Source organism: Prionailurus bengalensis, chromosome B1 (genome assembly GCF_016509475.1).
Source record: "Prionailurus bengalensis isolate Pbe53 chromosome B1, Fcat_Pben_1.1_paternal_pri, whole genome shotgun sequence".
Lineage (NCBI taxonomy): Eukaryota > Metazoa > Chordata > Mammalia > Carnivora > Felidae > Prionailurus > Prionailurus bengalensis.
This window is the reverse complement of record NC_057344.1, coordinates 114,251,820-114,274,572: the sequence shown is the minus strand read 5'-3', so window position 1 is coordinate 114,274,572 and position 22,753 is coordinate 114,251,820. Positions and strand designations below refer to the sequence as shown.

At 36.0% G+C, this 22,753-nt stretch overlaps 1 protein-coding gene across 4 annotated transcripts in view; it reads left to right on the top strand.

Annotated features, from left to right (window-relative positions):
* The window catches only part of SEC24B (SEC24 homolog B, COPII coat complex component), a 99,638-nt gene that overhangs the window by 20,163 nt on the left and 56,722 nt on the right, over window positions 1–22,753 (top strand). For all 4 annotated transcript variants that reach the window (XM_043570676.1, XM_043570694.1, XM_043570704.1 and 1 more), the window contains exons 2-3: window positions 2,886–3,635; window positions 14,244–14,417. In XM_043570676.1, coding sequence (XP_043426611.1) covers window positions 2,886–3,635; window positions 14,244–14,417 — 924 coding nt within the window. The remainder of the gene's footprint in view (window positions 1–2,885; window positions 3,636–14,243; window positions 14,418–22,753) is intronic.

Here is a 22,753-nt window from a genome sequence, read left to right as displayed (position 1 = left end):
GATAAAATTTTTAAAAATATTTTGTCCTGGATACCATTTTCTTTTCATTTAAGCTGATCTTATGTTTATTTATTTTTTTAAGTAATCTTTTGAAAATTGATTTAAAATATTTGAAAGGAAGCATTTTACTTCCAAAGGAGTCTTGATTCATTTATCATTTGAACCAGATTATCTTCACATACTTTTCATATATTCATAACATTTGGATCTTGATATTGAATAAGGATTGGTAAGCATCAACATATAATTAGCTATTCACACCTTCACATCCCCTCAAAGTAACTTTCTTTGATGGGCTGAGAAGTGAAAAAGGTTTCCTCTAGTAGGTAGTTCACTTCTGGTAAATAGCATGTACAACATTCCTGTTAGCTTTAAAAGAATGGCATTTGAATAGCTTGGACATACTGATGATTATTTCCCTGTTTTCAGATCCTATAGGATAGATGAGCCACATCATTTATTAAGTGGATAGATATTTAAACAGACTTATCTAACTCTGATGTGGGTCTTCTCTTGATTGATAATGCCTTACCAGTATAGAGTTTAGTCTTTTTTTTTGTTTTTTCTTTTTGCCTAATTTGTAAAGTAGGTATAATTACAACTGTTTACTTCAAAGGACAGTGAATGGCACATAATGTAATATGTTTAATAATACTTGTAATATTAATAAAAGAGCACTGGGTGTTATATGTAAGTGGTGAATCACTAAATTCTATTCCTGAAATTACTGCGCTGAATGTTAACTAACTTGGATTTAAATTTTAAAAAAGTTAATAAAAGTAATACTGAGGTTAATGTTAACTTGAATGGTATTGATACAAAATATATTCTGTAGTGATCAAAAATATGAATATATGTCAATGGAAATATTAAAAGTATTAGAGGAGGGACGCCTGGGTGGCTCAGTCGCTTGAACTTTGACTTCAGCTTAGGTCATGATCTCGAGGTCTGTGAGTTCAAGCCTGCCTTGGGCTCTGTGCTGACAGCTCAGAGCCTGGAGCCTGCTTCAGATTCTGTGTATCCCTCTCTCTCTGCCCCTCTCCCGCTCATGCTCTGTCTCTTTCTCTGTCAAAAAAATAAATAAACATTAAAAAAAAATTTTTTTAAGTAGTAGAGGAAAACACAGGTATATATTTTTATAATATTAGAATGGGGCTCTATTAAGTATGACTTAAAAATTTATCAAGCATGAAAGAAAGATTTTACTATATAATAATAGAGAAACTATAGCAAAGGGCACCATGAACAAAGTCAAAAAACAGTAACCCAAGGGAAACAGTAACCCAAGGGAAAAAAATTTTTTTGAATGTTATTTTTCAAGAGAGAGAGAGAGAGACAGAGCGTGAAGAGGGGAGGGGCAGAAAAAGAGGAGACATTGAACCTGAAGCAGGCTCCAGGCTCTGAGCTGTCAGCACAGCCCGATGTGGAGCTCGAACCCATGGACTGCGAGATCATGACCTGAGCTAAAGTCGGACACTTAACCAACGCTTAACTGACTGAGCCACCCAGGTGCCCTAGTTAAACTTCTTAATATACAAGAACACTTATAAATCATTATGGAAAGCACAACCCTGTGACAAAAAGACAAATAACAGAGAAAGACACCTAAGTAGCTAAGAAATACTTGGAAAGATTCTCAGCATTACTCAAAGTTAAGTATGCAACCTGAAATGTTTCTCAGGTTGGCAAGATTGAAATGTTAGTGTTGGGAAGATGAGGCATTCTTAAGCATTATTCATAGGAAGTATAAATTGATAGACTTTTTGAAGAGATATTTGGCAGTAATGGTCAATTTTAAAAGTACAAACCCTTTGAACCTCCAGATTCATCACAGAGGTTGACCTCATAAATATAAATTAGTTTACTCCCTGAAATAAATATTCATCAAAGGAGATTTAGTGAATAATATTACATCTCCGTAATGAAATACTATATAGATTTTTAGAAGAATAGTGAAGATTTATATATGCTAACACAGAAGGATATTCAGGATATTTAGTAAAAAAAGCAAATTACAGAACTGTGTCATGAAAGATACGCAAGAAACCATTAAGTATAGCTACATGTAGGAAGAAGGATATCAGCTACCAGGAAAAGGAGTGGTACTTTTTATTTTGTATTCTTCACTGTTTGAAAAAAAATTTTTTTAACAATGGGTATCTAGTGTTAGTTTTTTAGTTAAAAAAACAAAAAACCAAAAAAAAAGCTAATAAAAAAAGTTTGTACTTTTTCCATACTGGGAATGGTAGTTATCTATTGCTGTCTAACAAAACACTCCAAAATTTAGCAACTTAAACAACAAATATTTAATCTCATCATTTCTGAAGGACATGAACTTGGGAGCAGCTGGGTAGTTTCTGGCTTTGGATGTCATGAGATTGTAGTCAAGCTGTCATTTGGAGCTGTAGTTTTCTCAAGACTCTACTGAGTATGAAGGATCCGTTTCTAAACTCACTGATGTGGTTGTTGGCAGGCCCCAGTTTCCCCTTGGCTGTTGGGCACAGAGTTCAGTACCTTACCTCATGGGTTTTTCCATAGGCTCCTCACAATTCGGCAGCTTTGTTCAAACTTAATGATCTAAGAGAGAGCTAGCACTCAAGATTAGGCTAATCTTGGAAGCGATAAATCATTACCTCTGCTTAATGTGCTATTGGTCACGCAGATCAGTCTTAGTATATTGTGGGAGGATGTGAATTCACACCCAAGGGTATCAATACCAAGAGGTAGAGATCACTGGGGCCATCTTGGAGGCTAGCTACCACAGTGGGTCATAATAGTATATCTTTTGTGACAATTTGGGATTATGGCAATATTTACATGGGAACTGTGTTTAAAAACTAGTATCTCCTTGCCAATCCGTATAAATGTTTGCTTTTCTTTTTCAGGTCCAGCACAGAATCAAATGCATGTTCCATCAGGGTATGGATTGCATCCTCAAAACTATATTGCTCCCTCAGGACATTATCCTCAAGGACCTGGGAAAATGACCTCATTGCCATTGGATAGCCAATGTGGTGATTACTACTCTGGTCTCTATATTGTACCGACACAAAATGTGGTGACTCCTAACACAGCAAACCAACAACCAGGAGCACAGCAGATGTATGGCAGGGGTCCTCCTGCTCCTCATATTGTAGGATCCACTCCGGGACCTTTCCAGGGTGCCACTTCATCAGCATCCCATTTGCATACGAGTGCCTCCCAGCCGTACTCCCCTTTTGTGAATCACTACAGTAGTCCAGCCATGTACTCTGCCAACTCTTCTGTTGCTTCTCAGGGATTTCCCTCTACTTGTGGTCACTATGCTATGTCAACTGTTTCTAATGCTGCGTATCCTAGTGTTTCATATCCCTCTCTGCCTGCTGGTGATCCATATGGGCAACAAATGTTTACCTCACAGAATGCTCCGACTGTCCGGCCGGTTAGAGATAATTCATTTTCTGGTCACAGTACAGCTATCAGTCATTCATCACCACTTCCACCTCCACCATCACACCAGTACCACCAGCAGCAGAGTCTTTCAGGATGCAGTACTCTCTCGTGGTCAGCTTCAGGCCTTCCGTCAACCCAAGATAATCTCCTCCGAAACCACAGTGGCTCCCTGGCTACAGCCAACAATAACCCAACAAATACTGGTAGGTTGAATGAAAAGTACACCAAAGCATGGCTGAAAATCAGTGCATTTCCAGTCAGGTTTTTATTTGCATGAAGGTTAAAGATAATATTGCCTAATGGAAAAATTGGAAATTAGCTCACCTTTGCAGGTTATTTGCCTTATTTATTGTAGTACTTTGCAACATTTCCCCGAACCCTTTTCCTTCACCTATTCACAATCAGCCACCCAACCATCTACCATACATAGGTGTGTTCTTTGTCATGATTGGGATCTCGGGCAATGTTTGTTGATACATTTTATGCTTCTGCAATAGTTGTCTTTAGTATGAATTAGATCTAGGGCAAAATAGGATCCATTTGGATTTATGCTTTGTTAGCCACTACTTTCTTTTTTATACCGCTCAACCTTGGGACAGTTACTGTTTCAGCCAGAGCCCTACTCACTATAGAATACCACACCGGTTTCCCAAGTGAAGCCCTGTTAGCAACGCTCACAGAAAAAATATATATGTATGTAATATGTCAGAATACATACTAAAGCTTATGTTTTCTATTCCCTATTGGTAAATTAGGATGAAGGATGGGGAAGAGGAAGAAAGATACATGAAGAATACTCTTGTAGTCTTTCTAACCATCCTAAATCAAGATATGGTTAAATTTATTAGTTTGAAAATTACGTACATGTCATTTTAGTGTGGGGTTTCCATAGGATATACTCATTTTAATTCAACTTGTAAGCTTGAACTTCACAAAATATGCTCTTGAACTGAATGAAAATGTATGTAAAGAATGAGAACTGGTCAAGATGTGGTAGTTTTCTGAACAGTATCTTTAAATTGTATATCAGAGTCCAAAGAGCCATAGTTTAAAGATGATGTAGAAAAGTATCCTTCCCTGGACAATTAGATTATTTAAAATTAGAACTATTATGTCTGAACTGTATACTTGAGATCATCTGTTCTTTCACTGCTGTGTTATGTAAAAACACTTTTGGCTGTAAGCAACTAATAGTGGTTTAAACAAAAGTGGTATTTTGCTCAGATAACAAGAAGTCTAGGTAGATATAGTGGATCCAGATGTCCTCAGTGTCTTTTCTGCCGTCCTTTGCACATTGGTTTATAGAAACAGTTGAACTTCTGTATCTGTAGACATCTAGTCTTGGTTAAAAGCAGAAAGAAGGGAGAGGAAAGAAGATAGGGTGGTGGTACTGACAGACTTTTTATATCATTTGCCATAGCTGTTTTAAAAGACAGTCTCTAATTTTAGGGAGGATTGGAAAATGAACATTTAGCTTTGTAGCCTTCATGGTAGAAGCAGGTGAGAAAGAAATGTGTGGGTATCAACTAGGCCTTGGATAAGTCAACGTAGAGCATCTCTCACAGCTCTCAAATCTGGCTGTGCACCAGGTCCACTTGTACAGATTGTGATCTTCAACCCTACCTACTGAGCTCGAAGAGAATCTTCAGTATAGTCTGTGGAATCTATATTTCTGATTTGACCTCATGACGCCTAGTACAAGATTCAAATGCAAATTCTATTTCTTTTTGTTTTACAAATGAGGAAAGCTATCCAAGTTGGGTTTTGCCTTCCGGTGGTGATTAATGTTAGAAACAGAGTTTGTCCCGGAGCTCAGTTTCTTTGACTCTCAGCCTTCCCTCCTCAGAACCAGGGCTTTCTGTCCCCTAGAAATTGTTTTCTTTCTCTCTTCTTTCAGCAGTCCTTTTACAGATCAGCTTATCCTAAGGTCCCTCTGACTTAAGGATTTTGTGACTTTCGGGACAAAAAAAGAAGAAATACAGGTAATTCCTATCTTATTTCTGAGATGGGAATGGGACCCTGGATGGAACCAATTATACTGAGATACAGGGTCAGGGAAATACGGGGCCACTTGGCCAATGAATAGAACACCTAATTGTAAAGAGCTATCGCTGAAAAAAATATTGAATAAAGAATAATTACAAAATTACCTTCTTTTTGAATAATAATTAGTCCTTTACATAGAGAGATGGGGTATATTTCCATTCTTTTAATCCTAGTACCGTACCATGAAAGTCATAAAAATATAATTTGAGAAGTTAATTCATGTCAAATAGGGTTTTGTTTTGTTTTTTTTTTGCCTTTAGATTGGTAAGTTACTTTTTAATTCTAGTTCGGAACTTGACAAATATATCTCAGGTTAATTGGATACTTGTTCTTCCCCATTTCAAAAGAAATAAAGAGGTTATTTTTGAAACCTACTTTGAAATGAAATATTACAGAAGTTCCCAGACTTTCTCAGGTTGAATCAATATGTATCAATATTTCTTTTCGTGGCGCCCCAAGCAATGTAGTAGTAATAGTTCATAAGGTATTTGGCAGATATCACTGTTTCTCTTAGAAATTTAAAACATCCTTTGGTAAGTTTTTATAGTGAAAAATTAACAAATACACATAGAAAGAGTTCAGATATAGATAGAATGAAAACTAAAAGTTTACTACCATTAGAAATTTTGGCCATTAATTTCCAGAGATAATCACAGTTAGCAATTTTTTTGTGAATCCTTCCAGAAATCCTCTACACGTATATAAATGTTCTATATTAGAGGTATCATAAGCACATACATACACATTTAAAGTTAATCATTAAATACTAAGGAATTATTTTGTATGATACACTAAATAACATGAAACTATTGAAATTTGTAAATTTTTGGTTAATTTATGTTACTTTTACTAAATAAAACCCATTTAATCCTAATATATAAATGTACTATATTGGAATGGAATAAACTACATTCATTTTTTAAAAAATAAGGGGCGCCTGGGTGGCTCAGTCAGTTAAGCGTCCAACTTCGGCTCAGGTCATGATCTCGCAGTCCGTGGGTTCGAGCCCTGTGCTGACAGCTCAGAGCCTGGAGCCTCTTTTGGATTCTGTGTCTCCCTCTTTCTCTGACCCTCCCCTGTTCATGCTCTGTCTCTGTCTCAAAAATAAATAAATGTTTAAAAAAAAATTTGTTTTAAATAAAAAAATAACTAAATAAAACATCCCTTAGAACCCTGTAAATTTTTGCAAGGGTGACTTGTGTGCTTAGGTACCAGTTTTGGGAACCATGGGAATATTGATTTAAATTTCCTAGAAAGACAGGAAACTTTTTTTAATTGTTTTGGTCACACTTATACAATATTATTAAATTAGAATGATAATCTTAGGTATTAAATATAGTTTTGTGTGAAATTCATGGAATAATTGACTAAAATGATTGCATTTTTTTATTGATTATACTAGTTTCATTTTAGGTGTAGTAAAAGTTCTTCAACAATTCATAAAGTGTTGGAGATCCAAAAACATGAACCTGAGTTAAATGATTACGAAAAACATGGTGATGCATACATGCTGTTATTTTTAGGCAGCCAATAAGTTCATTTTTAAGAGCATTGGAATAAAAGAGAACTTAAATATTATCTCATTTGCCTCTTATTTTATAAGAACATGTCATTGTAATTCAGCACTAGAACTTCAATTTTTTTTTTTTTTAATTAAAAAGCTTATCCCAATTATATATGTCTTGGGTGCTATGTTTAGTTGTTAGGGTGAAATTTTGGCTGATATGTGTCCTTTCATATGTGAAAAGGTGTCCTTTCATTAGGACTGTTACTGTAGGTAAATCTCTGAAGGTTCAGAAATTCTAGTTTGAGATGAAGTTAGTTGAGTGGGTGACTAAGATAAAAAGATACCCATCTTTGATAGCAAGATGAGTACTGAAACTTTAAATTCATTTAAAATCACTTTTTTACATTTTTTACTATCCTTTGTTTTGAAAATACATCATTTTAAAAATTAGCAAGATAATCTTGCCAAGACATACAGTTTTGCCAGGAAAGTTATTTTTTTTTAATAAAGGTTCATTTCTTTTGAGAGAGAGGGGCACGTGTGCACAGGGGAGAGAGAGAGACCCAAGCAGATTTCACACTGTCAGCACAGAGCCCACTGTAGGGCTTGAACTCACAAACCGTGAAATCATGATCTGAGCCGAAATCCAGAGTCAGCTGCTTAACCGTCTTAAGCCAACCAGGCGCCCCTAGAAGTTACTTTTATTAAAATTATTTTGACTTTTTTTGCTTAACGAGAGTCCCATATTAATAGTATATTATGACATAGTACTGTCTGAGAATGGTGTTTTACTATGTGCAATTTTTTAAAATAAAAAGCATTTTAAAAACTGCTTATGTAAAAATAATAATAAACACCTATATAATTCCATATAAAAATCCACAATACACATGACACCATGATCTAATTACTGATAAGTTAATATTATGTCTGTCATCTTGGGGATGTGCCTGAGGAAAAGCAGAATAAATTCTCAGGAAGTTTCCCCTGATATTTCATATTTGAACCGCAATCTGAAAAATGAGTTCTTCATGTGTAAAATAAATTTTTTTTATTTTAAATAAATATATAAATAAAATAAATATTTTATATTAGTTTATTTTTTTAATGTTTATTTTTGAGAGCGAGAAAGAGACAGTGTGAGCAGGGGGAAGGGCAGAGAGAGAGGGAGACACAGAATCTGAAGCAAGCTCCAGACTCTGAACTGTCATCACAGAGCCCAATGTAGGGCTCAAACTCACAAACTATGAGATCATGACCCGAGCCGAAGTCAGATGCTTAACCAACTGAGTCACCCAGGTGCCCCCAAGATAAATATTTAAATGCAAAAGGCAAAATTTTAAAAACTTCTGAGAAAGTACAGAGGACTATCTTTAGAAACTTGGAATAAGGAAGAGTTTCTTAAGGCAACACTCATATAATAAATTATCACTATATTGAATAAGCATGTTCAACTTGACTGATTTCTCTCTCTTCTTTTTTTTAATGTTTATTTATTTTGAGAGAGAGAGTGCAACGGGGGAGGGAGAAAGAGAGAGGGCGAGAGAGAACCCCAAAGCAGGCTCCACGCTGTCAGTGTAGAGCCTGATGCGGGGCTGGATCCCAGGAACCATGAGATCATGACCTGAACTGAAACCAAGAGTTGGACGCTTAACCCACTGAGCCGCCCAGGTGCCCCCCTGACTAATTTCTAGTTAAAAACTTTTCTTGGGACACCTGGATGGCTCAGTCAGTTAAGCATTTGACTTTGACTCAGGTCATGATCTCACAGTTCACAAGTTCAAGCCCCACATCAGGCTTTGTGCTGACAGCTCGGAGCCTGGAGCCTGCTTCAGATTGTGTGTCTCCCTCTCTCTCTGCCCCACACTGGCTCATGCTCTGTCTCTCTCTCTCAGAAATAAGCATTTTTAAAAAAATTAAAAACTACTCTATGATCTAGAAGCCATTATTTAAAAAAAATTTTTTTCTTCACTGAAAGACATGAAGAAAAAAAAAGACAAGCTCTGAACTGAGAGAAAAAACTATTTACAGTATTTATCCAGAATACACAAATAACACATACAAATTAATAAGGAAAAGACCAACGACCCAAGAAAAAAACAGATGAAATGAAAACATACTATATCTCATTAATTTTGAGGAAAAGAAAATTAGAACCAGAATGAGATTACCTCCCTGCCTTTTTTTTTTTTTTTTTTTTTTTTTAATTTTAGCACAAGTGGAGGACAGGGGCAGAGGAGGGGAGAGAGAGAGAGAATCTTAAACAGGCTCCACACTCAGCACAGAGCCCAACATGGGACTTGATCCCACAACCCTGGGATCATGACCTGAGCTGAAATCAAGAATCAGATGCTCAACTGACTGAGCCACTCAGGTGTTCCATAGAATGGGATATCTTTTTATACCTAGCAGTGGAATGGTAAAAATTTGAAAGTCTGACCGTACCAAGGGATGGCAAGGGTGTGGAGTAACAGGAAGACTCTTAGACACCGTTGTTGATAGGATTTATTGGTTCACTATTTTACGAAAATTTGGCACTAGTGGAATTGAAGATAGCCATCCCCTAAATGCAGATTCCATTTCTAAAATTTGATGCAATGAGTCACCTAGACTCTCGTTAAAAATGCAGGTTTTGATTCGCCAAGTCTAGTATGGCTTGGTCCAAGATTCTACATTTTCATTAAGTTTCTACGTGAGCTGTTGCCAGCCTAGAGACTACACTTTGAATGGAAGGCTCTAGACTACCGCATCCTGTTTTAGATGTGTGGCACTTCTAGGAAATGACATTTGTTTGGGATACCGGGCTAAAAAGGACTACTGTGCTCTCTAGGCCAAAAGAGCTTATTTCCCACAGGCTACCCTCAGGGCTAAGGGGATTCTGAGTCTCTTGCTGCACACCTACGCCCCTTTGACCTACAGTTCATACCTTAAGAAGCTCTGCCCTAGAGAAACTTGCGTATCTGCACCAGGGACATGTTCAGGAATATTTATAGCAACACTGTGAAAACAAAAAATTGGAAACCCAAAAGCCAGTATAATAGAATGGATAGGTTATATCATTCCAATGGACTACCGAACAGAAGTGGAAATGTCATATACGGTTGCACACATAAACCTGAGTGGACCCCAGAAATTTAACGTAGGAAGTCATGGACTTTATCATGGGAAGACCCTGTTACTTAAAAATGGCTCAACTGAAATATATGGAGGATATGTTGTGTGTCCAAGAGGACAGAGAACAAATAAACGGAAATACTGTCAGCCTTGCACAGAGTCTCCAGAACTTTATGATTGGCTTTTTCTTGGACTTATGGCTGTGCTTCTGCTTTTTTTATGTTGGTTCGTTGGTTCTTCATCAAATGGATTGTGTGTGTGTTTGGTGTATTAACCGACCTTTAATGTCCAAAAGAGGCATGGATGCAGAGCATAGGAGATGTGGTGGGGTCTCAACTTTTGCTTCAGAAATGAGGGAGAGATGAACACAAACCAGACATTTCCAGCTGGCCACACAAGTCTGGGAAGGCAGGGGAGAAACACAGACTTGGACATTCATAAAAAAATTCAATAAAACCAACGTATGTAGTGTGATATTGTTACCGAGTTGAAAAGCAAACAAAAAAAAATGTTTAGGAATACTTGTATGTGTGGCAAATTATTTAAAAACAAATGCAAGGGAATAATAAACAGAATTCAGGAGGGAGGACTTCCGTGAGGAGTACACTGATAGCTTCAGCAGTTTGGGAAATATTTTATTTTCACAACTGGATGCTGAGTTCATGGGCATTTTATTATGTTTTTATATATGTGTATATGTATATATGCACAGATGTATCACATAAACTCTTATCTATACCAACTGTTTTATTAAAGAAAAAAGTTTGTCAAAGCGAGGAGTGAATTTATTCCTCTTTAATGGGAAAGAGCATGGCAAGTTCAAGGGACTGGAAGAAGAGCAGTGAAGCTAGAGGAGAAGCACAGGCCAGGGTGAGGCTAGGGACTTAGGATCATTCCAGGCCTTGTTAACCATGTTAGAAAGTTTTGAGGGTAAGATGTTTTGTCTTCACCCCGAAGCACTGGCAGAATTCTGAAGGATTGTAAGCAGGTTGGAGACTGGCTGTAAGGTTCCGGAACAGAGAGGGGCCCTGTTTAAAATTACTTATCTTTGACTTTGTGCTTGGAATTGCTTTTGAAAAATTAATTGTGGGAATCGTTTGAGGCGTAGGATGATGGAATTGTTCTCCATAGAGGTTTTTTTCTTTCCTTCTGCCAAGTGCCTCTGGGTACTACCAGCTTATTGCACTAATTCATTTCCAGGCCTCTTGATTTCCTGGGCTATGAATGATCTGAACCAAAGCTCCTTGTGTTTATAAGGATGAGATTCCTGGCTTATCCTTATCCTAAAGTTATAACCCTTCAGAGTACTATCTTAAAAGTGGAAGTACCGGGTACCTTATCAGGTACCCCATCTGGTATGCCCTGGCCTCTGCAAGTCCACAGAAAACAGATCAGGTGTGTAGCAGATATCCACAGTGTGCAAGCAGCTTTGAGTGTTAGCTATTTTTCTGAGTTTTTAATTTCTTACAGATTTGGGCCTGGAATTTCATTAATATCCTGTTAGGTCTTTGATAATTTTTAAAAATAGTTTTTAAAGTTATCTTTAATGGGAGGTTTGGTCCTTACTGAGGCAGAAATATCCTCTCCATTTTTTAGACAGTACCTTTTAATTACCTACCACAAGCTAATGTAAAACTAGCCTATTTACTGGGTCTTCATGCCCCCTTCTCTGTTCTCTGTCACCCAATATTAGATGACTGTATCTTAGTTTTCCCTTTGTACTGTTAACTATATTTATCACTCTGTTATGTTAGCAGTTTTAGTGATTACATCAGTTATCTAATTCTGGTCTAAGACAAAAATGGCTTACTATTTTTTGTGGTCTGTGGGTTGGACAGTTCTGCAGGTTTTTCCTGGACTCACCCGTGTGTCTTCATTTAGCTAGAGGCTTGGCTAAGTTGGAAGATCCTAGGACTTCACTCATGTGTCCAGCAGTTGGTGCAGAATAGTTTGCTGGGGTACCTAGGTTTTTCAACACTTAACTAACTTCCTTACATGATAGTCCCAGGGTAGCTACAGGGTGTCTTGAGATTTGAGTTCTGGGACTTGCATAGCATTACTTCTGTCACATTCTGTTGATTAAAGTCAGTCACAAGGTTAGTCCTAATTCAGAGAGAGGGAAAATAGACTCCATTTCTTAATGAGAAGAATTGTAACATATTGTGACCAGGTTTTCAGTTCCCCACAATGACGTTTGTCCTTCCTAAAAATGATGAAGTATAACACACTTAGACTACCTTCCACCTTCTTCCCCATTCGCCACATTTATATCATTTATACACTATGGGACATGTAACATGTTGTGTGTGTGTGTGTGTTTTTTAAATTTTTGTTTATTTATTTTAAATAATCTCTATCCCCATCATGGGGCTTGAACTTACCACTCCAAGATCAAGAGTCACATGCACTTCCAACTGAGCCAGCCAGGTATCCCAACATATAACATATTTTGTTCTGTCACCATATTCCTACATTTGTTTTAGTCTTACACATTCTAAGTTTGTCTATATAGACACAGACACATTATACATGTTTAAACATACATACGTGTATGCATATATATAGATATATTTTCACTGCTCACTACTAGTCTTTTTGTCATAGGGTGTTCCCCCCTTTTATTTTTTTTTAATGTTTATTTATTTTGAGAGAGAGAGTGCGCACAAGCCAGGAAAGGGCAAAGAGAGGGGGAGAGAGAGAATCACAACCAAGCAGGCTACATGGGACACAATCTCACGAACTGTGAAATCATGACCTAAGCTGAAATCAAGAGTCAGACGTTTAACTGACTGAGCCACCCAGGCACCCCCTTCTTAACTTTTAGATATAATTGGCATATAACGTTGTGTAAGTTTAAGACGTACAATGTGATGATTGACATGACACATATATGTACTACAAAAAGATTACCATAGTAGGGTTAGTTAATATATCCATATCATCTCACATAATTACCTGTGTGTGTGTGTGTGTGTGTGTGTGTGTGTGTGGTGAGAATATTTAAGATTTACTGTCTTAGCAACTTTCAGGTATTGTTAACAATAGTCACGGTGCTGTACATTAGATCCCCAGAACTTACTCATCTTAAAACTGAAAATTTATGGTGACAGATGGTAAGTACACTTATTGTGGCGAGCATTTCATACTGTATATAATTGTCAAATCGCTATGTTGTACACCTGAGACTAATACAATATTGCATATCAACTGTACTTTAATAAAAGAAAAATAAAAGTTTACACCCTTTGACCACTGTCTCCCTATTTCCCTTCCCCCCAACTACCCAGGCCTTGGAAACTACCATTCTGCTCTGTTTCTATGAATTCAGCTTTTTAGATTCTACATACAAGTGAGATCATGTGCTATTTGTCTTTCTCTGACTTGTTTTACTTAGCATAATACCGTCAGGGTCCATCCCTGTTGTTGCAAGTGGAAGGATTTCCTTTTTTATGGTTGAATAATGTGTGTGTGTGTGTGTGTGTGTGTTTTATCCATGTATCCATCAGTGGACCCTTGATGGATACGCTGTTGCCATGGGTTTTTAATTACCTCTTGGTTGGCTGAAGATTATCCTCCAAATCAGGCAGTTTGACCTATCACAAAAGACCCACTGTGAATCACAAGTACTTTATTCCAGACGTCCAACCTAGTGTTACCGTTGAGTCCTTACTTAGCTATATGTGAAATACAGCATTTGATTAGCAGCAGCAAATAAGATGTGGCAGTTTATAATAAAATACGGGATCTGAGCTGATACTGGAAACATTTGAACGGGAATTCGTGGACATTACTGCAGAAACAACCTCTATTCATCTTATCTTAGGTACCACTGCATAGTACAATAATGAATTAATAGCAGTGATGATTAGTAAAGTAAAACTGTTTGGGATTCATTTTGTTTAAAAAGGTAAGGAAGTTCATGAGATATTTTAGGAAAGTTGCCATTAAAGGTTATTAAAACATTTGGTAAGTTTCCAGTTTTTCTTAAAATCATATCTTTGAACCACCTTATTTTCTCTATGTAATACTAGATATATGTGATGCTACTGAAGTTTCTACAAGAACTTCATATAAACTGTATTTTGTTAGTATTTTGATGTCTTTCCAGTTGATTCCTGTGAATGAAATAGTTTTCTGTCTTTAGTTGCAGATTCTTTATCTTGTCCTGTTATGCAAAATGTTCAGCCTCTCAAGTCCAGCCCAGTCGTATCCTCTGTTTTGTCAGGAGCCTCATCAACAAGAACACCTCCTGCTGCAAATCGCCCAGTTGAGCCTGTAGCCTCGGTTACACAGCCATCAGAGTTATTACAACAGAAAGGTATTTGAAAAATTTATTTTACTGTATACAGAGTACACACTCACATATATACACACACACTGATTCAAATAGCTGATTTTAGAAAGTCAAACTGTATAACTATAGTTTATATAAAATATGAAGTGATATAATTTCTAATCTCAGTTCAAACACTGTTTTTTGTATATTAACTTACAGTCTCTGCTTATGACTATATATTTTACATAATTGTAGTCATAGCATATATACCATTTTGTGTTTTGCTTTTACATTTATTAAATTATACACAGTTCTTCATATATCCCCACAGTTGTCAGTCATTTTCATGGCTAATACTTCATTGTGTCAATGTATTATAATTTACTAATCCATCCCTCTGTTATGGAACATTTCTTTCCTGTTTTTTAAATATTACTATAGTTGTAGGATAAAGCACCCCAGATTTTTTAATTTAGTGACTCTCCATATCCTATTTGATGTTTTCTCTGTTATTATTATTAATGAAAGTAACTTTTGAGCCACCTTTGGTACTGAGAGGGGTGAAAATTAAATTGTAACCCATACCCTTGCAGCACTGACAAACAATATGGTTTATTCGTTTGCTTGTTGAATGTTCTCCATGTGTTAAATAAGTGACAGGTAACTAAAAGGTGTTGTTTTGACCCTCCTTCCCTACGTTGCCTTTTCTTTTGGCAGTATTCTTGGTTATTTTCTACCTGGCTGAAACTCCAAATCTATTGATGTTTCAGGTTGATGTACTGTGTTTTTCATTTGATGAGAAATAACTGAACTATTTTTAGGAATCTATAGTTTGTATTTCCAGAGCAACCATTAGTAATATTTTAGAGACTATGCTTACTGTATGACAGCTTCTTACCTTGAATATGAAGAATTCTCTTTCATTTTTCTCTCTTATGTTCTGAATCTCAGAAAAAGCATCTTAGATTGATCTCACAACTTATTATTATCTGTTGAGTATGTGGTCAAGAGGACTTTCTATCATTTAATCAGATTATACATTAAAAATGTTCTTATTTGGCTTTATAGGAAAACCACCTGCAGCACCATGGAGTGTCCATGGATTCCCAAGAAGCCAGTGGGTATATTGGGAATAAAATCTAGTTTTTTATAAGTGTTTGCCTTTAAAATGAAGGACTAGTAGGAAATGTTTGCTTATCATGAGTAGAACAAACTTAAGAGTAGGTTGAACCCCTGACTAAATGAATGGTATCTTTCCTCGGCATTGATGACTGGCTTCCATTTCTTAAATATCTTGCTTGTTTTGACCCTTTACATTGCCCCTGCTGATATCTTTTTTCCTATTATATTTTCTTTGTTAGCATTTTACTTTAAGTACCATCCTGCCATTTTAAGTATCATTTTGTAAACCACATCCCTACAAAATAATCCTAATTATGTGTTTTTCTTACTAATAAGATAGATTTAATAAAATAGGTTTGAAAAGAGGGGCTACCATTTATTGAGCACTTACAGTGTGCCAGATACTTTTATCTTACTTAACCCCCATTATCATCCTATAATATCCCTGTTTTACAGATGAGAACAGTGAGATTCAGAAAGATTAGGGAGTTTGCCCAAGATTATAAATTACTCTGCCCGAGTAGCAGAGTGAAAGATTTTTAACTGAAACTTTATCTTTCTGTAAAATAAGGTGAATTGTTTTGTAGGCTGTTAACAAGCTCTTGATTTACCTAAGAGAAGCTCCTTGAATAAGTAACAGAAAAGAGAATACTAGAAACATTTGAATTGTAGTTTGTTCCTTTTTTTTTTTTTAAGTGGGTGATTGGCTCCTTAGTGGCCTTTGGATAGATGTGCAGTGTACAATATATCATGTGAGGTAGGGCTGCCATGTGTGTTGTGCAAGTTATGGTTTATGTGAATGGTGCCTGTTGTAGTTGGATGGTATGTGGGCTGCACAGGCTATGCTGTGGTTCTGATATGACTACTAAAATATTAATACTTCAAAGAGATTTTAATATTTTTCTCCTAGCTTCAGAGATACTCTTGCTTTGTTGTTCTCAGAAGGACCACACATTCTTGTACTGGTTTTAAGATAGGAGGCTGCTAATTTTGGTTTGCATACGTCCTAAAAAGTTTTTGTAAAAACTCTATTAACTACTTGGACATTGGTCAGATTGACGGCTAAAATTTTCACCAAAAGTTTAAATAGTTGCAGTTATGTAATTTCAACATATTGCATACATTGACTTTTAAAACAAAGAGGTTATATTATTCTTTGTATCCACTAGAATGATACCTACTGTCATCCTTTTTAAAAATGCCTAAATGAGCCCTTCTTTAACACTTGGAAAGTTTACATTTTTTTCCTTTTCTCCTTAATGTCATACTCTTTCCCCCTGAATATAGTATGATCATTTTATATATATTAATATATATAATAATATAATATATTCTTAAGCTAGAAACTCTTTTATCAATCTATCATAGTTCTTTGCCGTAGTAATATTATATAAAATGAAATTTAAATTTTGCTTTATGATCGTACATGTCTAAGCATTAACTTTTTTTTATTCTTGATTGAATTATCAAGATAATTATTAGTATATAGTTGGTCAAAATAACATATAAAAATTATGAATTTGGGTATTGTTTTTATGGAAAGTACATTTTGAATGGAAATACATCTTTCAGTGAAATGAATGACTCTCCCCCATCCCCATCATAGCTTTGTGTACCTGAGTTGTATGACTCATTATTAGAATAAGATAAACTTAAGATAAATTTCATTCATGGTTTTTATCTTCACACATACAATTGCTAAGAAATTTTTTTCATGTAAAGAAGATAGGAATGGTATTGGAAGGCTTTTATTAAAGTAGTGTTTTTCTTTAGACTTTTTAACGTTTTTAATCTTCTGGGTTACATGTCAGAATTTTTATTGTTCTTTGTTAGATTTTATTTTCCAGCTTGTAGATAGATAGTACCATTATTACTTTCATGTAGCAGTTTATAATTTTAAAACAGCTTTAATTTTTATTATCTCAATCATCAGGTAAAGCAGGCATATCATATTTCATCTTCCTTTTATAAAAGGAAAAATTGAAGGTTAGAAACGTTTAGGTGTGTTCCCCAAAGGCACAAACTCTCTAGGTAGGGGGTGCCAAGACCCCATGTAGGTCCTCTGGCTCCAAACCCAATCCTTGTTTTGCTGAATCACCAATTATTCAGAGTATTGTGAATTTCATTATACTTTTGCCAATATAACATCTCATCACATCCTTTAAATGTGTTTTTATCAAAAACTTTAAAGTGTGATGTAGGTCATTTGTTTTATATATGGCATCGCCATATAACCTAATTGGCAAAGGCAGTCCTCATTTTCAAACCAGTGAGACAAATTTCATTCTTTGCCAGAAAATGTGACTTAATTTTTTTAATCCAAGGGAATGTGTTCCTGGAGTTTCAAAGGGGTATCATAAACTCCGCTGAGCAATAAATTATAGCATATGTCTTCTAAGCCAAATTACTAAAAGCAGTCAAATTTAAATGTCAAAGACCAAATATGATTAATGTATCCTTTTTTATGGTAGACTATAAAAATTAGGCAATGAGTTGATAAGCTGTTTTTCGTTACCAAATTTGAAATAAAGGAGTGTAACATCTATCTGATATTACACTATTTAAGAAGTGAGGATTTTCTTGAAAACCATTGTATTCCTATAGTAAATATATGCATTATGTGTATGAAACTCTGGTATTTGGCGTCTTTAAAATATTTAAATAGGAATCAAGTATAAAAATGAAAAGTAATTCTGTTATTTAATCAGGCATCATGATTAAAATGTTCTCATGTTGGAGTGCCTGGGTGTCTCAGTTGGTACCTGACTCGATTTCGGCTCAGGTCATGATTTCACAGTTTGTGAATTCGAGACCCATGTCATGCTCTGCTCTGACAGCTCAGATCCTGCTTGGGATCCTCTCTCTCCCTCTCTCTCTGTCCCTCCCCCGTGCTCTCTCTCTCTCCCTCTTTCTCTTTCTCAAAAATAAACATTAAAAACAATGTTCCCACGTAATTAATTGAAAAAAGAAAAACATATACCACTAAGTAGTAACCGATTTACCCACTAGTAAATATTTTTGCTATTGTTAAAAGGAGGTAGAAATAACTAAATATTGTATAAAATATAAGGAGGTGAGAAGTGATTATAATCATAAATATTTTATGATAAAATAGGTTGTAAAATACTTTATTGAACATTTCATGTTGACTTTGAAAGAAATTATGTAAAATTTTTATCTATGAGTTTTATCCAATGTATCTTGAAAAAAAATTGGTCATCCTAGAAAACATTCTACTTGTTTTTAAAAGAATTAACATGGCTAAGAATACTCTTCAGATTGGTGGAAGTTTATTTTTTGTAATGACTTGTTCTGTCCCCTGTAGGGATAAATATTAAGAATAGCTGAAAATAATTGTTTTTAATTAAATATACACAAAAACATGTTTTTTAAAGTTCAATAATAATAATAGCTAATAATTATATAGTATTTAGTATATTTCAGGCATCATTTTAAGCTTTGAAATATATTAATTCACTTAATCCTCACAACAACCACTATCTGAGGTAGTTCTTACCCCCTTTACAGATGATGTAAATGAAAACCAGAGAGGTTAGTAATTTGCCCAGGGAAACACAGCTGGTAATTGATAGAGCATAGAATTGAACCCAGAGCCCCCATCTTTATTCAGTGTTCTGCTGCTTGTCTCTTCAGTGTTTCTTACTGGTTTTGCTTTGTCCTCATGGTACTCTTTCAAAAGCAGTGGGTTCTTTGGCAGTAGTGCCTGTGAGCTGCATACGTGCAGAATTATTAAATAAATTCATCATTACTCCCACCAATTTACTTTTCACTATTTTTGAGTTAAGAATATTCCATTGAGCCCCAACCCTATTTCTAACACCTTTCGTCTTTAACTGAAACATGTATGGCAAGATAAAAGAAAGTCTGTAGATTGAAGGTGCCTTGATTAATCATTTAAAGAAGGAAGAAGCTTTCCCTTTAGTCCCAGAGACATTTTTATATCTCAGGGCAGTGTAAGATTTAGGAGAAGTTAAGGGTATGTGTTTCCTTTGTAAAGTGAGAGAATGGCTGTTAACACAGGCACTTTCTAAGGTGGGTAAGTTTTAGAAAGACTACCATGGGAACTGATTCTCTTAAAGCCATTATTTTGCAGGAACTCTTGGAAAGTTTTAGAGTATGCATATGTAGTTTGAAGACCAGCTTAAAGAAAGGTAACAGTTGCTCAAAAGTCTGAACTCTTGAATTTAAAAAAGCTAGCTTCCACAAGGGATTTGTTCTCTTCAGACTAATTTTATTTATTCCCAGTGTAGCTGTATCCAGGGAACAGTGAAGATGCCCTTTATTAAGCAGCTCCAAGGATACAGTCTCTTGGAGAGTTTGCCTGAAGGTACTTTAATGTGATAGGTAGTTTAAACTGAATGTCCTTTTTAAGATATTGGGGCCCTGTTGGTAACAAAGCTCTTCATCGTGTCAGATTCTATCTATGAAGTGTGTCTTGCCTCTTGGTTTACTAAGATTCATACCTTGAAAGTTCTAAGTAAAACAGTAAGTTAGGATGTAGCATTCCTGCCCCATTTGGCGCAGGTGGAGATGGAGGTGGCGGTGGTTGGAGTGGAAGGTACTCCATGTACATCTCTACAGTGGCTTTCAGGCTGAGCTCTAGAAGACCTTACGTTCTACCACCTCATATATGCAACCTGAGTATCTCATGCATAGGTTCTGGCTCTTAAAGGAGGTCTGAATAAAGGCACTCAGGAAGTTCACACATATCGTAGAGTAGATGACTTGGCTGTCAACCCCCTTTTGGCTGTAACTCCCCATTTGTTGCAGTTTGTATGAACTGTACCCAGCCTAGAGCAGGGCTTTAAATAAGGGTTGCTTGTTATTCCAGAGCTCTTATCATTTCTCTGTGGAGTCACAAAAATATCATATTCTTGTGCCATTAATATTCTCAAGCTTTAAACAAAGTTTACTTGGACAAGCAAAGGAATGCTAAATTCTGAGCATAGTAAGAGTCATAGTTGGGGAAGGACTCAAATCTTGACACTGTCATCTCTAGAATTTCTCAAAAAGGGACTGCATCCTTTTTTGAGAAAGTAAAAATTTGAGTATTTTGTGTGACATTCTGTTAATACGGTACATTGACAGCCATAGTATAACCTAAAATGATACATTACTCTATTTTGTCTTATTCATAGGTTTGTTCCAGTTCATTAAGTAGTTCTTTAGATTTTTTTTTTAATCGTATAGTCTTCTCATTTGTTTCCAATTAAGCACTGCATATTTTTCCAGTAATAAGTGAATCTGTTAATTCAGTAAATCTAGACAAAGAGGAAAATGTTTTATCATGCATGTAGGTTTGTGCTTTATTTTGGCTTTTTTGATTAGTTACAGAGTCAACATCCTGCGTATTGATTCAGTCATGAAAAGAATGGATTCTCTTCTGATTTTTTCCTGCTTAGTGGCCTGTCTTAGCGCAGTAAACGGATTTTCTTTTTTGTCTCATTTCTTCTTATTGTATACACACATATGTACTTTTTAAAGTGCAATGCTAATTGCATTTTGAGAAAGTACTTCATTTTTAAAGAAGTTCTTATTAAATTGAAGTATTTATTTTCTGTACTATCTTTTTACTGTTAACTTGTGTTTTATTGCAGACTTCTTAGTATATTTAACCTAAGGTCTAATATTAGTCAAATTTTCATTTTAAATAGGTTTTGTTAGAGGAACAGGCCACTCTGAATTTGGTCTTTCAGGGTGTCAAGTTGATTTCTCAGATAAGTTTGTAATAACTACTGTTTATCTATATTTAAAAGATGTTTCAGCAAAGCCAGCAGATTTTTCTCTGACTTCTTTGGTCCCAGTGAGAAGATCAGAGCTTCACTCATCTGCAGTTTAACCTTTGCTCTCTTCTGAACTCAGATTTTTCTCTTTAATAGCATTTTTCCTATGATAGCCATGAGTTATGTTTATTAACATAACGTGCTAATTTGTTTATTTATTTATTTTTTCAGTATATGAAATTTATTGTCAAATTGGTTTCCATACAACACCCAGTGCTCATCCCAAAAGGTGCCCTCCTCAATACCCATCACCCACCCTCCCCTCCCCTCCCTCCCACCCCCATCAACCCTCAGTTTGTTCTCAGTTTTTGTTTTTTTTTAATTTTTTTTTCAACTTTTTTTTTATTTATTTTTGGGGCAGAGAGAGACAGAGCATGAACGGGGGAGGGGCAGAGAGAGGGAGACACAGAATCGGAAACAGGCTCCAGGCTCCGAGCTGTCAGCACAGAGCCCGACGCGGGGCTCGAACTCACGGACCGCGAGATCGTGACCTGGCTGAAGTCGGACGCTTAACCGACTGCGCCACCCAGGCGCCCCTGTTCTCAGTTTTTAAGAGTCTCTTATGCTTTGGCTCTCTCCCACTCTAATGTCTTTTTTTTTTTTCCTTCCCCTCCCCCATGGGTTTCTGTTAAGTTTCTCAGGATCCACTGGTATCTGTCTTTCTCTGTATGGCTTATTTCACTTAGTATCACACTCTCCAGTTCCATCCACGTTGCTACAAAGGGCCATATTTCATAACGTGCTAATTTAAAAGGTCACCTGAAAGAAAAAGACAGCAAGCGTCAGGGGACTACCATGTGAGTTTGATGAGGCATCGCTTCATTGTGCTTCCAGTATTGTGAAGTGTTCTTAAATATCCACACTGTGTTTCGGTGTCATTTTTTTTTAATCTTTTTTTCAAGTTGAGCTATAAGATTTTCTTTACAAGGATATTATTTTTTATTTTTGTATTTTTAATTGGGATTATTGTATTTTCCCTCTTAAAATTTTGTGGATGTTAGTCTAATTTTACCACATTAATTAAATTATAAAAACACCCAGTCACTGTTTTGGGGAGGTGGGGGAGAAGAGTTATAGTTAAACCCGCTGTGCCTTTTCCACAGAATCTTTCTTCTTGGTGTGTCTTACAAGACCAGTCTTATCCACCTACCTCAGACTTACATGTAGGCAATAGGCTGAAGCTGAAATGATTGGCCATCTCAGAAAATTCACTGTTTTGTAATTGTCACACTTGTAGGACCACAGGTAATTAGCTCTTTTTTTTTTTTTTTTTTTTGAGCATCTGTGAGCAGAGAACTATTCTGAATACAGTTCTTTAACTGTCATTCTTTTTCCGTTACGAGAACTGAGTTACCATCAAGGTGGCATTAACAGAAGGAAGGTATCAAGTATTTGTATGTGTGTTGAATGCTGTATAAATTCATTTGAGTAGAAATGATCACTGCTCACCAA